Here is a 17,173-nt window from a genome sequence, read left to right on the forward strand (position 1 = left end):
TTTCATGTCGACGCTACAAAACAAGATCAGAACGACTTCCAACTAAAAATGTTTTTAAACTTTCAAGTATCACGAAAAACTGAAATCAAAGTGACGGCCCTTTAGTTTAATATCGTCAGTAGGACCTCATAGAATATGAATATATATATTAAAACCTTTATCGTCTTGATTCATAGACAGTAAGTCAGTGCATGAGATGCATGTACATATAACAAAACATCTTTAAAAAACTCATATTTACAGAGCTACAGAGGAATGAAATTAAGTAAAGATGACAGGTCCCAGTCTGAATAAGGCAAATCAAAAGGTTAAGTACAATCCGCTGGTCCGAGTCCGTCCACCGCTGTGATTGTCTGGTCCAGAGAGGAGCCTTAGTGGGCCAGAGAGGAGCCTTAGTGGGCCAGGAAGGAGCCTTAGTGGGCCAGGAAGGAGCCTTAGTGGGCCAGGAAGGAGCCTTAGTGGGCCAGGAAGGAGCCTTAGTGGGCCAGGAAGGAGCCTTAGTGGGCCAGAGAGGAGCCTTAGTGGGCCAGGAAGGAGCCTTAGTGGGCCAGGAAGGAGCCTTAGTGGGCCAGGAAGGAGCCTTAGTGGGCCAGGAAGGAGCCTTAGTGGGCCAGGAAGGAGCCTTAGTGGGCCAGGAAGGAGCCTTAGTGGGCCAGGAAGGAGCCTTAGTGGGCCAGGAAGGTGCAAGGCCGGACTGCTGAGGCTATGGAACATCCTTGCTAGACCACCAAGGCTCCTCTCTGGACCACTAAGGCCTCAGTGGGCCAGGTCCTCAGTGGGCCAGGTCCTCAGTGGGCCAGGTCCTCAGTGGTCCAGCGAGGCCGCCGCCCCGTTCCTCCGGGACACGCTCTCAAAGGACGCGCCCATCTCCGAGTCCTCGCCGTGCGTGGTCAGCGGCTCGTAGCGCGCCGCGGTGCCGTTGGCGGCGGGCGACGCCCCCCGCTCCTCCTTCCTCATGGCCGCGGCCAGCGAGGCCATGCTGACGCCCACGTCCTTGAAGGCGTGCAGCAGGAAGATGCCCACGATGATGGTGAGGAAGCCGCTCAGCGTGCCCACCACGTCGCCGCCGCCCATGCGGCCCCACTCCTTGAACAAGATGGCGGAGCAGGAGAGCACCGAGGTGGTGAAGAACACGTAGTAGATGGGCGTCACCAGCGAGGTGTTGAAGATGTCCAGCGCCTTGTTCAGGTAGTTGATCTGCGTGCTCACGCAGGCCGCCAGGCCCAGCAGCAGCAGCCAGGCCAGCGGCTCGCGGGCCACGCTCTTTCCCGCCACCGCCTCCTTGATGGCGATGCCCAGGCCCTTCACGCAGGACACCGACAGCGCGCCGATCACCGAGCAGATGGTCACGTACACCAGGATGTTGGTCTGGCCGTGACGGGGACCCACGACGAAGATGAAGATGAGCGCCACGATGACGATGAGGGTGGCGAAGACGAAGAACCCTGGAAGAGAGAAGCAGAGGAAGTGTACTTGTTTATATCTTCACAGGGTTCAACACTCCAGTGACCAGTGGAGTCATGACTTTAACCCAAATGTCATGACAACATTTAGTGAAATCTGGGTGTAAACAGTAAGAAGTGAGTAAATGTAGTATTTAAACTAACAATGAGAACACAAAGCATACAGTAAACCTTAAATGACTCAAATGAATGAGACAATAGTTTGATTAAAAGAATAAACATTTATATAGATGCCTGTATGTATGCCTGCTGATATTCTGAGTCTTTCTTTTAAAAGCATATTCATTACTTCAAACTCAGCTCTAAACACTTCTACACATCGGTACCGGCCCTTTAAATGCTGCATTGTGAGGACATGAAAGTGTGGGCTCGTACCCGGGTCCACCAGCTTCTGGGCCATGTCCTGCAGGCTGCTGATCTCCTCCTCCTGCGGCGCGTGGATCACCATGGTGGTGGCGCCCAGGATGCTGAGCAGGCAGCCCAGCTTCCCGTGGAGGTTCAGCCGCTCCGACAGGAAGTAGGAGGACAGCACGGCGCTGCGGGGACAGTTCACACGTTACAACACGCCGACACAACGGGGATCCAGACCGGGGCAAAGGTCGTCCGTACCTGACCAGCACGCTGAGCGCGCCCAGCGGCGTCACCAGGGTCGCCGGGGCGAAGGCGTAGGCGGCGAAGTTGGCCGCTTCCCCCGCGCCCACTGAGAGACGAGTCAGAGAGAGAGAGAGAGAGAGAGAGAGAGAGAGAGAGAGAGAGAGAGAGAGAGAGAGAGAGAGAGAGAGAGAGAGAGAGAGAGAGAGAGAGACAGAGAGAGAGAGAGAGAGACAGAGAGAGAGAGAGAGAGAGAGAGAGACAGAGAGAGAGAGAGAGAGAGAGAGAGACAGAGGCAGAGGCAGAGTCAACACGGAGGGCTCAAGGTCGAGTGTGTCGCAACAACAGAGTGGAGCCGTATCAACATGGGTTTGGTTCTCTTAAAGGGACAGTGTCCTCGTCTGAGGCGGTTCAACAGCATTTTAAACAGACATGAAGTAAACGGTTAAAGAGTTTTAACTTACTGGACAGCAGGCCGGCCCACCACAGCCACTCCTTCAGGTACGCATGGCCGCCTTGACCTGAGGAGAAAACCAACACCTCAGACTCTAAAACACGGGATTCTGAACCATAAACGTCGGAGCTGAAGGTCGAAACTCAAACTAGTCTGAAAGCAGAGAATCAGTAACAGAACGTTTGTTCAGTTTGTGTTGAACACGTAGAAACAAACAAAGTGTAGACTCTTCTCAGGAAAAACAGCAATATTTCAGTTAAATGTTTACATTATAAACGACTTCTCTCAAAGAAATAAAGTTCCTCTCAACGACTTCCCTCAAAATTATCATAATAATAATAATAATAATAATAATAATAATGTGTGGCTCATTTCATTAAGTGCTCTACATTCATACAAATGAATTAAAGTGGGAGGATATTTGTTTTCCTGAATCCCAAAGCTTAAACTAGACTTCAAACAAAAACATGCTTTAAGATCATTTGTTTTATTTATGAGTATTTTCTGACGCCGACGTCGGAAAAAGAAAATCTGACGTTGACTCATCGGTTCATTAATTTAATATTTAATCGACCTATAAAACTTCACACTAAAGCACTTTACATATTTCATCGATGTGTTCAGAAGTTTGTGGAAATAAATCATTCAGAATAAAAGCATAAAGAATGACTAACAGACACAAACACTGCAGAGCTGAGAAACGCAGGAACAGATGGGAGGGAGGGAGGAGAGGCGTTATCGGGCGAGCGACTGTTGCGCAACAGCAGCAGGTGGGCTGAACTCAGGTGTTCTGTGAGCTGCGCCGCCTCACCTGCCCGCATGGAGCCCTTCCTGGCCAGCCGCAGCAGCCCCTTCTTCTTGAGGATGAAGCTTCCTCCGATGAAGACGCTGGAGCTGACGGCGAGCGCCAGGCCGATGTAGAAGTCGTACTTCCCGCGGTCCTGACCCATAGCGAGGCCGGACGTGTTGCGGTGCTGACCGGACACCTGGGGGCAGAGGAGGACACGGATCAGAGCGCCGCAGAGAGCAGAACCGTGTTCTGAAGAGCAGAACCGGATCAGTTTCTGCTCACTGGGCCGACGACGGGACTGAAGCGCGAGCCGCTCCGTCCGGGTTTCATACGTCTACGCTACTCGAGCCTTAGGTCAACACCATGAGGCCTTCAGGGCGCGACGCACGCAATGCTCATGGTGACGATGCGTAAACAGAACCGCCAGAACCGCTGACACATGACCACCTGGTGGAGGACAACACCCAGTGTGATGCAATGCATGCAGCTCATCATGGAGCATGCAGGATAACACACTTCACCATTTAATTAAAATCAAGATAAACATGGAAATATAATGCAGACAACGGAAAATAAAACCCCCTTGATAATAAAATAACATTAAACTCTAATGAATAGAACCCAGTGAATGATAATAAAACATATAGAAAGGCGTTTGAGGCCTGAATCTTCTGGTTTAACTGTTTCACCTTCATTTTAGGGCTGCAACAACGAATCGAGAAAAATCGATTATCAAAAGTGTTGGCAACGCCGGGCAATAAGTCGCGGAGGAGAAGAAGAAAACGAGCGCAGCGACTGGCAGCGTTTCTGAGACTGGACTGAAGCACGTTGGTGCACTTTCTGGATGTTTGCACTGTGGCTTCTGTTTTTGAATAAAGGGTTGGAAATGAACGCTTTTTTGATAAAAACATGTTTTTATCCGATTCATCGATTAATCGAAAAAATAATCAACCGATTAATCGATTATTAAAATAATCCTTAGTTGCAGCCCTACTTCATTTACAACATGTTTACAACATGTTTACAACATGTTTATAACATGTTTAGCTGCATGATCATGAGCTTTGGGGCGTAATGGATCAGCTTCTTACAGTAAACCAGCAGCAGACTACCAGTGTGTTCCCACCGGGCGGTTCCACACCAGTACGCCGTCCCAGTGGACCCAGTGGAGTCCGGGCGCTGGTCCTGGGTCAGTTTAACAGCTCTTAACGGAAGGGGTCCCTCGCTAGCCACGTTAGCTTAGCTGGCTAGCTCAGTCAGTTCGCGTTAAACACGGAGAATGTGAACACAGTTTAAGTTCATGATGAACTCGCTGGTCTAACTAAGTCTCCGTGAGAGTTTACTACCTGTTGAGGAGGTGGCGGCCGCTTTCCTTCACGACAACTCAGGTGTTAGCAGGTAGAGGTGAGCTAACAGAGAGACTACTTCCGGGGTCTGGGGCTAACCATCGCACCTCCGCTTCTTCTTCTTCTTCTTCCTCTTCTTCTTCCTCTTCTTCCTCTTCTCGGCTGCGCTGAGAGCTTCTTCTTCTTCTTCTGCTCGGAGGACCTGTGGCCGCAGTTTCCTCCGCAGGTTGAAGTCCAGCACCACAGAGGAAGAAACATACCGGAAGTGAAGACAAAGTTCATTCTTTTTATGACTCATTCTACACTTTACGTTATAAAAGCACACATTATTCATTATTATAATATTCATGATAAACTACAGAAGAAACCAAAACTAGAAGTAAATTAAACTAATTAATAAACGTTTAACTAACATTACATTCACTAATAAAAAGGTTATATTGCACATTTTATGGTTTGAATAATACAAAAAAATAATACATTTAAACATGTGGTTAAACTAAAAATGTGAATTCAAAATTAAATATAGATATATATAATAAAAAATAAAATTAAACTTCACTGTTTGTAATGTTGATAAATAATCCATAATCTAAATGACATGAATAACTTGTTTAATATCCAGAAAAATCATTTATCATTAATTAGATCATAAATCTTCTTCTTCTTCTTCACACTAAACAATCTGTCGATCATCAAACGCCTGAAAGGATTTTTTTTAAACTATAACTATTAACAATAAGTAAAAACATGAAGTCGACGCATGAACCGCTCCTCAGTGGTGAATAAACATCTCAGAGCTCATTTATGATTATTTATGAAACTAAAGACGGAATGATTCAAAAAATAAAAATAAAGTTTTATTTTGGGAGATCTTCATAGTGACTAAGAAATGTTCCCTAAGAAAACTGAAAAGAAGATTCAAGTAAAATGTTCAGTGAAACGAGGAGACTTTATTATTATTATTATGAATATTACTGTTATGATTATTATTCATGTATTATTATTATATTCATACATATCATTTGCTCAGTCTTTCTTCTCCATCAGTTATAAATACGTACATAAGTATCTACAACTAGTTTGCATATTTATAATAACAATAATAGTTTTCTACATTGTTTTTTCTTTTTAATCTTTTAATCACTTCTTAAAACCCATTTCTACAGACTGGCTTTATGTTCACTGATATTATTTCATTTGACTAAATAGTTTTCATTTATTTTATTTCTTAGTTTGTTCTTTTCATATTGATAGTGTTTATGGTGTCATCTATTAGTTTGATCAGTCAGATAAATGTCTCGACTCCTGGTGGTGAAATCATTAATTATGAACATTTAACTTTAAACAAGGAGCAGAAACAACAACGTGGAATACAAACTGCATTTGTTACCTCTTTAACACATTCATCTTTAATACATTCATCTTTAATACATGAATCACCCTCAGAAGCTCTCATGATCGTCTGCATCGTCATGGTAACGTGACACAAGGCGTGTCGTCGTCCCGTCTCACGCATGTTTTAACAGGAAAGGTCCACGAGGAGTCACTAGCATTTACAACAGTACATATCATTAATAAACCTTTGATTCTGAATATAATAGTAAAACACTTGATTAAGAGTAAATACGTTTTTCTTCAACAATCAGGTTTGAACCTTTAAACCTCAGTTTGTCTGTTGGGCCTCAAAGTCGAGCTTTCTGTGGTTTCATTGCTTGTTTTTGCTGTTATTGATATTATTATTATTATTCCTATTGTATGTCAGTCTTCCTCTGTTTTGTGTTCTGTCCTTTGCATCGATAAATAAATAAACATACATGTAGAATGTCTGAAGAAAAACACAAATAAAAATCCCGAGACGAGTTATAAAACACGGTTCGATGGTTAAGAGTTAAACGTTTACATTTCCCTCACAATAAGTTCATCAACATGAGGACAAACTCAGAACAACGAGAATCAAGAAAGTACAATTTCTTCAACAAAGTTAAACCACAAAGTGCTGTCAGTAAGAGACATTTAACTTCCACTAAAGTGCATCTTCCTGTATTCAAGGTGTCGTCTGTAAAGAAGTGTTTAGTTCAGGTGGAGCTGTAGAGACGTCCTGCTGTCCGTGAGCATCATTCCAGCTGTGAGGAGCTACGAGCTGATTGGCTGAAGCCGAGTGTTAAACTGCAGAGTGTTTAGATGTTAAACGGTGTCATAAAGTCAGTGTCGTCCTCTTCATCACTCGCTCTTCGTCTTCCTCCGCGTGACAGAGGCATCCTGGGAGAAGCGCAGCAGCGCCACGCCGGCGCACGCGGCGCTCAGGCCGGCCAGCAGGGCGGCGCCGGCGCCAGCCGTCAGCGCCGTCCACTCCCTGAAGAGCAGCGCCGAGGCGGCGAGCACGCTGCAGGTGAACGCCGCGTAGTAGACGGCCTCGAAGGCGTGGGAGCCGAAGCTCTGCAGGGCCCGGGTGATGAAGAAGAACTGGACCAGCACGCTGACGGCCAGCGCCGCCAGCAGAGCCAGGAAGAGGGGCAGCGCCTCGCGCGCCGCCGGCCCGGACCACCCGAACACGTCCGGCGCCACCAGGCCCAGGCCTTTGCTGCTGGGGACGGTGAAGCTGCCCAGCAGAGAGCAGATGGACACGTACACCAGCATGTTGGAGGAGCCGTGAGCCGGGGCGACCCAGACCACCAGCACCAGAACCACCAGGACCACCAGCAGGAAGTAGCCCACCACCACTGAGGGGAGGACGGCATATCTTACAGAGTTCATACACTCTGAACAATGGATCCAGGACTTTTCCAAGACTTTAACCCAAATGTCATGACAAACATTTAGTGAAGTCTGGGTGTAAACAGTAAGAAGTGAGTAAATGTAGTATTTAAACTAACAATGATAACACAAAGCATACAGTAAACCTTAAATGACTCAAATGAATGAGACAATAGTTTGATTAAGAGAATAAACATTTATATAGATGCCTGTATGTATGCCTGCTGATATTTTGAGTCTTTCTTTTAAAAGCATATTCATTATTTCAAACTCAGCGTAAATGAACACATGAACACATGAATATAACACATTTACATGAACACATGAATATAACACATTTACATGAACACATGAATATAACACATTTACATGACTTTTACTAAACTTTTGGGATTTTATTTTTTTCAAGGACTTTTCCAGGCCTGGAAATAACCATTTATAAACTCCATGACTTTTGCAGACGCAGGAGATGTGACGTGGTGAATAAGCACAGCATGTAAAATGAAGATGAGAGCATTTACAGGATGTGAGACCCAGAGGACACAATGACAGGGAACCAACAAAGTGGACTTGGTCACCTGGGTCGGCCAGCCGGGCCTGCAGCTGCAGCCGGGTCGTGACGCTCTGGGCCTCGGGCGCGTGGACGATGAGCAGCACCGAGCCGCCGCAGCACAGAGCGCAGCCCAGCTTCCCCCGCAGGTCCAGACGCTCCTGCAGGACCCGGGACGCCAGAACGGCCCTGAACCACAACGACACGGGTTCAAGTCCGGTGCTCAGAGGACGTCAATCACAGACTTATACATATATAGAGTTATTTATAGATATATATATAAATAGTTATTTATAGCGTTCATGATGGCGTGATGTCATCGTACATAAATGGTCCATGCAGATTGAGATTGTGATGTTTATATAACGTCTCTGCAGCACCAAATAATTAAAGTTACGACATTGAACTTTAACTGTTTCTAGCGCCCCCTGTGGACTAAAGAGGTAGTGTTGGTTCTAGCGCCCCCTGTGGACTAAAGAGGTAGTGTTGGTTCTAGCGCCCCCTGTGGACTAAAGAGGTAGTGTTGGTTCTAGTGCCCCCTGTGGACTAAAGAGGTAGTGTTGGTTCTAGCGCCCCCTGTGGACTAAAGAGGTACTGTTGGTTCTAGTGCCCCCTGTGGACTAAAGAGGTAGTGTTGGTTCTAGCGCCCCCTGTGGACTAAAGAGGTAGTGTTGGTTTTAGTGCCCCCTGTGGACTAAAGAGGTAGTGTTGGTTCTAGTGCCCCCTGTGGACTAAAGAGGTAGTGTTGGTTCTGGCGCCCCCTGTGGACTAAAGAGGTAGTGTTGGTTCTGACCCGGTGGCTCCGATGAGGATCTTTAGGAGGAACCAGCTGAAGGCTCAGGACTTTGAGGACTCACCCAAACAAAACCCCCAGGGCTCCCAGCGGGGTCACGACCACAGCGGGGGCCGCGTTGTACGCCAGGAAATTACCAATTTGACCAACGATCACTGGTGAGATGAATGAACAGGTGTCAGGACATTTCAGTTTTAAATAAGGAAGAGACGTTACACAAAAGCCCCAAGGTGATTTCTCGTGTTTATTTTTGTATTAATTAGTTCATCTTTTCCTCATAAGATTCATATTGTACATATCCAGAATGTACATTTTTTTGAAAATCAATTGAGGAGCTCTGAAATGTTCTTATTGATATGAATCAACCCGTCAACTCCTCCAGAGTGGATAGGTGGCGCTATACTCACTAGACAGTGTGCCGCTCCACCAAACCACATCAGTGAGGTACGAAACTCCTGAGGAAGCAAGTTCAGTCTGTGAGGAGTCTGATTCACATGGATTACACTTCTACCTACATATATATATATATATATATATATATATATATATATATATATATATATATATATATATATACATATATATTTATATATATATATATATACATACATATATATTTATATATATATATATATATATATATATATATATGTATATATATATTAAACAACAGGGATAAATAGTAATAATAATAATAATAATAATAATAATGATAAGAATAATTTAAAACCAATGACTAACGCTTAAAAACTAAGGTATTACTCCAAAAAAAAAAAATACGTGAATAATACGAGCGTCATAATAAAAGCTGATCTGGCCGGAACCGGAAGTGTCTACCTCTGTCGCGCGACCGTAATATTCCCTTTTTCTGGAGCACGAAAGTGGAGCCGTTGATGAAACTTGACACCACTGCTATCGCGACTCCGGAGACCGGAAACGAACCGCCGCTCGGTTCCGACCCAGCCGCCATTTCCCCCGCGGCCTTTCTTTACGGTGTTTCACTGCGGGACGACTGAAGGGCCACTGTCCGGTTTAGTAGTTTGGACCGGGAAGTGGGACACTGCGCATGCGCGTTTCACCGTGGCCCTCGGATGGACCACGATAGATGGAGTCCCCGAACGAAACTGGCATACTGCGCATGTGTCACAAGCGATACATATAGAATATAAATACATATTATTAGTATATATATATATGTATAAATAAGGAAAGTGCAGGATTGGGGAAAATATTTTCCAAGGGATGTAATTAAGAACAATAATGAGGTCGAAGTATTCAGATTTAATAACTTTAAAATGTTGATAAAATACAAGAAGCTGGAAATAAATACACTTTATAATTAAAAACTTGACTTTAACTTGACTTTACTACGTTTGTCATATTAGATAGACAGGCAGATAGATAGATGGATAAATGGATAGGTACCAACAATAGATAGCATGCAATTTACATAGAAGACACAAAAAGACACATACTATATACATATATATATATATATATATATATATATATATATATATATATATATATATATATATACAACAAAACAGCATAGTGTATTAATTTAGGAAATTAAATAATAAGAAAGTGCAAAAATACAAAGTATGTGCAGTGTATATAAGTGTATATAAGTATGTGCAGTGTATATAAGTGAAGTATGTACAGTGACTAACTAAATTAAAAGCGGTGCAAGGTTTGTTGATGTTGAGTCAATTGACGGAGGATCTGGCCAGAGGTGATTTATTATAATAGTGGGCAGGAATGTTCTCCTATTGGTCCTTATGACAGCAGTTATTACAGACGTTCTACAAGCATACATTAATAGGTCTTCTACATTTAAGCATCCTTAGTGATTAAGGAGCAGTGAGCTGCCGCTAGGCGTCCAGGGAGCAACTTGGGGTTCAGGGTCTTACCAAGGACTCTGAGACATGTGAGCTATGGGAGACCAGGGATCAAACCTCTCTACAGCCACCCCAATAAATACACATCTAAAACTATCTGACAGACCTCTGCATCTCAATAAATACACTTTATAAATAAACATCTAAAACTATGTGTCATACCTCTGCATCTCAATAAATACACTTTATAAATAAATAAACATCTAAAACTATATGACATACCTCTGCTTCTAAATAAATACACTTTATAAATAAACATCTAAAACTATATGACATACCTCTGCTTCTAAATGAATACACTTTATAAATAAACATTTAAAACTATATGACATACCTCTGCTTCTAAATGAATACACTTTATAAATAAACATTTAAAACTATATGACATACCTCTGCTTCTAAATAAATACACTTTATAAATAAACATCTAAAACTACATGACATACCTCTGCTTCTAAATAAATACACTTTATAAATAAATAAACATCTAAAACTACATGACATACCTCTGCATCTAAATGAATACACTTTATAATTAAATAAACATCTAAAACTATATGTAATATGTCCCTCTGCATCTAAATCAAACATTTGCTAAATAAATAGCGCCACCTAGTGGACGGTGTTGCTGTCACTCCAGGACAAATCCCGCCCCTCCAATATCCCGCCTCCAAATACCCCAAAAAGCGCACCTTTTAGAACACGGCGCGGTGCGAGCGGGCGGGAATAAGCCTAGCTGGGGACACCTCGCTTCAGAAGCCCCCCCTCGGCGGCATGCCGTGACACAGATCAAACGCACCGAATCTCCCAGCGACAGTCTACGTAACTCGTTTCCACGCCTCGCGCGCGTGTCCGCGAGCTGTCAATCAAGCCCCATTACGAGCGTTTGGTTTTAACGCAGCGGAGCAGCTGAAGGGACGAGAACAGCTCGAGGAGAACAGCTCGAGCATAAGAGACCCCGCAGGTATGTTCCCGCGTTCCTCTCTAGAATGTCGACACCTGGGTCGTCGTCTCGCGAACGGCCCGGTCCGGTCGGTGTCACCTGTCCCGGTCGCTGCTGCTTCTTCCCTGCATGATGATGATGTATCCTAGCTACTGTAGCTTCAGCTAGCTGGCTAGCTAGCTTTAGCCGCACAGCTAACGTAGACGTTACGTCACGTGATGCGTCTCTGAGCGTGTGTGTGTGTGTGTGTGTGTGTGTGTGTGTGTGTGTGTGTGTGTGTGTGTGTGTGTGTGTGTGTGTGTGTGTGTGTGTGTGTGTGTATCTGCGAGCGTGTGTGTGTTGTGTATCTGCCAGCGTGTGTGTGTTGTGTATCTGCCAGCGTGTGTGTGTGTCAGTATGTTGTGTGTGTGTGTCTGTATCAGTACGTTGTGTGTCAGTGTATGTTGTGTCAGTACAGTGTATGTTGTGTGTTACCCGTCATCACACCTATGGAGACCCGTTATCTCGGTGTGGTCCTATGTGACCTTGCTAGCATCGTCTCCTTGTTTCCTCCACCGTCTCGTTTCCTTCTGGGGATTTGAAAGTGTTCACATGGAGGTGACGTCACTGCTGTCTGTGTGCAGCATGGAGTGTAGGGTCATGTGTGTAGGTGTAGGGTCATGGAGGTGTAGGTGTAGGGTCATGGAGGTGTAGGTGTAGGGTCATGTGTGTAGGTGTAGGGTCATGTGTGTAGGTGTAGGGTCATGGAGGTGTAGGTGTAGGAGTAGGGTCATGTGTGGAGGTGTAGGGTCATGTGTGGAGGTGTAGGGTCATGTGTGTAGGTGTAGGGTCATGGAGGTGTAGGTGTAGGAGTAGGGTCATGTGTGGAGGTGTAGGGTCATGTGTGGAGGTGTAGGGTCATGTGTGGAGGTGTAGGTGTAGGGTCGTGTAGGTGTAGGGTCGTGTAGGTGTAGGGTCGTGTAGGTGTAGGGTCGTGTAGGTGTAGGGTCATGTGTGGAGGTGTAGGGTCATGTGTGGAGGTGTAGGCTCATGTGTGGAGGTGTAGGTGTAGGGTCATGTGTGGAGGTGTAGGTGTAGGGTCATGGAGGTGTAGGTGTAGGGTCATGTGTGGAGGTGTAGGTGTAGGGTCATGTGTGGAGGTGTAGGTGTAGGGTCATGGAGGTGTAGGTGTAGGGTCATGTGTGGAGGTGTAGGTGTAGGCTCATGTGTGGAGGTGTAGGTGTAGGGTCATGGAGGTGTAGGTGTAGGGTCATGTGTGGAGGTGTAGGGTCATGTGTGGAGGTGTAGGGTCATGTAGGTGTAGGGTCATGGAGGTGTAGGTGTAGGAGTAGGGTCATGTGTGGAGGTAGGTGTAGGGTCATGTGTGGAGGTAGGTGTAGGGTCATGTGTGGAGGTAGGTGTAGGGTCATGTGTGGAGGTGTAGGGTCATGTGTGGAGGTGTAGGGTCATGTGTGGAGGTAGGTGTAGGGTCATGTGTGGAGGTGTAGGGTCATGTGTGGAGGTGTAGGGTCATGTGTGGAGGTGTAGGGTCATGTGTGGAGGTGTAGGGTCATGTGTGGAGGTAGGTGTAGGGTCATGTGTGGAGGTAGATGTAGGGTCATGGAGGTGTAGGGTCGTGTAGGTAGTTGTACATGTATGTCGGTAGATGTACATGTATGTAGGTGTATGGTCATGTAGGTGTCGGTACAGGTAGGTGAGACCTTCCTACATCTGGGACTTTAATTAAAGATCTGACACATCGGGCGTCCGTCCTGTTGGGTTCCCTGTTTGTTTTGGTGATGGAGTTTGTTGACCAGGGTCGTGTTGTATCATATAACATGTCATGTGACCATAAACAAGCTTGTTTACTTTATTACACAAGATTTAGACTTCCTATTTTTAATTCAATTTATTCTATATTGCCCAAAATCACAAACTCTCCTCAGAGGGCTTTACAATCTGTACGACATCCTCTGACCTTTGACCTTCACCTTTTTATATTATTGTGTCGTGCATTCATACAAGTCACCTGCATTTAGAAAGAGAGCCTAGACTCCAGAGTAGCAACTCAAAGATAAATAAACCATCCTGACGTTACTTTCTTCAAGCTTGAGAAACAAAGGAAGACAATTTATCGGCAAATAACATTTTGGTCACGTATGAAGGAGCGAGGAAAGAATCCTCGCTCCTTCATACGTGACCAATAACCTGAGATTGATCCATAACTCTGCTTGAGCTGCTCATGATGTCGTTGTCGGGTTATTGTTATTGCTCGTCACCTCCTCCGCCTCTCGTCCTGCAGGTTGGCTGCGTCTGCAGCCGGGAGAGGAGAGGGGAGGATGCCGTCTCCGTCGTTCACCCTCGACGCTCAGCTGAGGTTCCACGACAAATGGCTGAAGATAGACCTCCAGGTTTGTGTTCATTAAGGAGGAAACGTAACGAAAAGAGTCTTAGAACTTCTGTGCTGCGCCGCTTCTGTTTCGAAGCTGCTTTGTTGAAAGTAACTGATTGTGTTGCACGATGTCGGGAACATAGAAAGTGAATGCATATTTCAGTAAAGATCATAAACATCCTCAACTCAGTCGCTCTAACCCGACACGCCTGATCCCTTCAAGCGCTTTCAGGACGCTTTATTGTTCTGTGATGTGGGAAGAGGTGAAGCCCATAATATCCCCGTCAGTCAGGGGAAAGGAGTCTTTTTCTTCTCAAGGATCCGTGTTGTGAAAACAAACTCATGTTGGTTGTAATTATGAGGTCTGAACCCTCTGGGTCGCGTCTCTCTCCTGGACCTTCTGTCTGGCTGAGCGCTGACGTTGTGAAAGAGCGTCACGTGTCCGTCGCTGGATCCCTCCTGAGTGTCTGGTCCGCTGAGCGATCCTGCTTTTCACATTTTAAGACATCGGATCCCTGAAAGCAAGAGTTGTGTTTCCACTAGTGAGCGATTCTCAGTGAGCATGAATGGAGCCCGACGGTGACGACATCTTATTGACAGCAGACGGTCCTCGAGTCGGCGATGACGAAGCTGCTGTTTGGTTCTTGTTTATTTGTTATTAGCTGGTCGGTTTGTATAATTTCTGAGTAGGTTATAAAAACCGCAACAGATTTAACAGGTGGAAGGTTTTCCGTTCGCTCCAGGTGGTTTTTTTTCCCGCTTTGTGGCGCCTGGAGGAAAAAAAACTGAAACTCTCTGGTTACGTTACGGTAGTAAATATTCTGTCTGAACTTTATACGTCAGAAAAAAAACCGTTTGAGGGAGCAGATCGGTTCAAGCAGGCATGACGGTAACTGGTATGTAACTGGTATGTAACTGGTATGTAACTGGTATGTAACTGGTGAGTGATGAGCTTGCATCGCAGGACGCTCGTCCTCGTTGCTCTCTGGATTGAGCGCTGATGGGTTTGAGGGAACCGTCTCCTGGTTGGTGCTCGTGAAGAAGCAAAGAGCTCTGAGCCCAAATGGGTCATAAAAGCAAAGCAGGAAGCTGCTGGAGAGCTAGAGGAAGAAACGCCCAAAGAGGAGTAAAGCACAAGCAAATGAGATGTGTGTACACGTCTGCGTACAACACGTGTATAACGTGTGTATAATGTGTGTATAACGTGTGTATAACCCCGTCTGTTTCTCCTGGCTCGGCAGAGGACCTGTGTGTATAATGTGTGTGTAACCCTGTGTATAATGTGTGTGTAACATGTGTAACCCTGTGTGTTCCTCGGCAGAGGACCTGTGTGTATAATGTGTGTGTATTGTGTGTAACCCTGTGTGTAATGTGTATAATATGTGTGTGTAACATGTGTAACCCTGTGTGTTCCTCGGCAGCGGGCCTTCTCTCCAGAGGGTCTGTGTGAGATGTGGAATGAAATGGTGAAAGATGAGGAGATCACCTTCAACGGAGAGGAGTCGGCTCACCCAGGTAGGAACCCAGCATCACACCTTTCCTCGTCTGTGTGTGACACACCTGTCTCAGGTGGGCGCGGTGACCTTGCCGGTGGAGCTGAAGGTCAGTCAGAATGTCTTCTGCTCGTTTTCAGAGGACTGCACCGACTGCTTTGGAGCGCAGAAGAAAGATGAGCCCAACGACAAAGAGAAGAAGGAGGAGGAGGAGACGTCAACGTCTGTCCACCACTCCATCATGGAGACCTGGGACTGGGGCCGGCAGCCAGGTGAGCTCACCTGTCCTCAGGGCTCTGCACCAGAACTCCTATTGACGCAATGTTGCTGCTTTTACTTTGAGAGAAAAAGACGATTGATGGAGAAAAGAATCCACATCTTTCTGATTGTCTGTAAACAAAGTGTTTCTGGAGTTGTCTCATGTTGTGAACTCTTTGCGGTGACGCTGCACGCTCTCCTGTCATCGCTCTGTTTCCTGGTAGTGTAACCAATGCCCTGCAGGCGCTTTCACAACATTTAAATGTGGACTAGACTCAACGATGCGACCGTTTCAACACCGGCACTCGGCGGCTCGCGGCCGCCTGCGGTTTCTCCTGGCGCGTGACAAGTTGCCCTCCGCCGGTCTGAAGGGTTATTTTTACCCCTCAGTGTAATCTTGGTCGGCACGTTGAGGTGGTGCTGGCTGTGTTTACTGGGTGGGTCGGTGTCATGGTGGGGGAGATAAGGGAGGGAGGAGGGAGGCGCCACGCTGATGGTGAGTGCAGCTCCGCTAGCGGCCACTTGGCTCTCTTCTTATTGAACCAGGAAATCACACCGTCTGATTTAACAGGGAGAGTAACTGGATCACTACACCAGTTCTCTGTCACGGAGCCTTAAAGGGACAGTACGATGTTTAGACTCAGAGTTCTCCTGCAGCAGAAGCAGAAAGGGATGTTCTGTGTGACGTATTTTAGACTAAAGAGGTGAAGATATCTAGAATCTCTTTACCTTGATGTCAACAAGAAGTCTGAGTCTCAGAGACTTGGTGGACTTGCAGGTGGTTCTGGTCTCAGAGGAACCCTGAGGGGAACAGGAGTGATTTGGATCAGACACCGTGGTTCTACCTGGTGGAACACAGAACGTGAGCGGCTGGTAGAAGATAAAGAGGAAGATGTTCTAAATATAGCGTTTACTCTTTTCAGTTTGTTTATTTTTTTATTCTGGAACTTTGATCTCAGCAGTCGGAGCCCAAACTCTGTTTTTTGACTCTGAGCCTCAGTGTTTGACCTCTAGGTGTCCCAGAGGTCATTGTGGTCGTTCTCTCAGTACAGAGCGACGTGACGGCCGAGTGCAGCTGATGCTTGTTGCTCTACATCGGGCCGGACCGGCTTACATGAAGATTAAGAGGGTTCTGATCGGCTATTCTGGATCATCTCATCTTTCCACACACACACACACACACACACACACACACACACACACACACACACACACACACACACACACACACACACACACACACACACACACACACACACACACACACACACACACACACACACACACACACCCTCTCTCTATATTTAGTCCTGAAACCGGTCAGAACTGAGGCTGTGATGATGCCGGTGGGGAGATGTTGAATGTGGTGAATACGAGTAAGAAGCTGAAGTCATGGGACCAAGATCTATTTATTTGTTGCTTTCAATTGCAGAAGAAAAATATTTAAAAACAGAGAAAATGTT

At 45.8% G+C, this 17,173-nt stretch overlaps 2 protein-coding genes across 3 annotated transcripts in view; one reads left to right on the forward strand and one right to left on the reverse strand.

The window, feature by feature from the left end:
- Positions 1–113: 113 nt before the first annotated feature.
- LOC306739036 (magnesium transporter NIPA2-like) lies at positions 114–9,714 on the reverse strand (the record flags this gene model as incomplete). Of its 2 annotated transcripts, XM_079220976.1 has the most annotated exons (9): positions 114–1,445; positions 1,839–1,999; positions 2,073–2,163; positions 2,519–2,575; positions 3,320–3,547; positions 7,980–8,140; positions 8,809–8,899; positions 9,152–9,199; positions 9,582–9,714. In XM_079220976.1, 9 exons carry the CDS (start codon positions 9,712–9,714, stop codon positions 805–807), a joined length of 1,611 nt encoding a protein of 536 aa, XP_079077102.1. In that variant the 3' UTR covers positions 114–804. The 2 variants fall into 2 exon arrangements, with proteins under 2 accessions (XP_079077102.1, XP_079077103.1); XM_079220977.1 differs by lacking the exons at positions 7,980–8,140; positions 8,809–8,899; positions 9,152–9,199; positions 9,582–9,714 and adding an exon at positions 4,645–4,728 and having other exon boundaries at positions 3,320–3,494.
- Positions 9,715–13,870: 4,156 nt separating this feature from the next.
- The window catches only part of herc2 (HECT and RLD domain containing E3 ubiquitin protein ligase 2), a 64,116-nt gene continuing 60,813 nt past the window's right edge, over positions 13,871–17,173 (forward strand). The window contains exons 1-3 of the mRNA XM_079220891.1: positions 13,871–13,978; positions 15,381–15,474; positions 15,593–15,724. Coding sequence (XP_079077017.1) covers positions 13,907–13,978; positions 15,381–15,474; positions 15,593–15,724 — 298 coding nt within the window. The 5' untranslated portion in view covers positions 13,871–13,906. The remainder of the gene's footprint in view (positions 13,979–15,380; positions 15,475–15,592; positions 15,725–17,173) is intronic.

Source organism: Taurulus bubalis (genome assembly GCF_910589615.1).
Source record: "Taurulus bubalis genome assembly, chromosome: 7".
Taxonomy (NCBI): Eukaryota; Metazoa; Chordata; class Actinopteri; order Perciformes; family Cottidae; genus Taurulus; species Taurulus bubalis.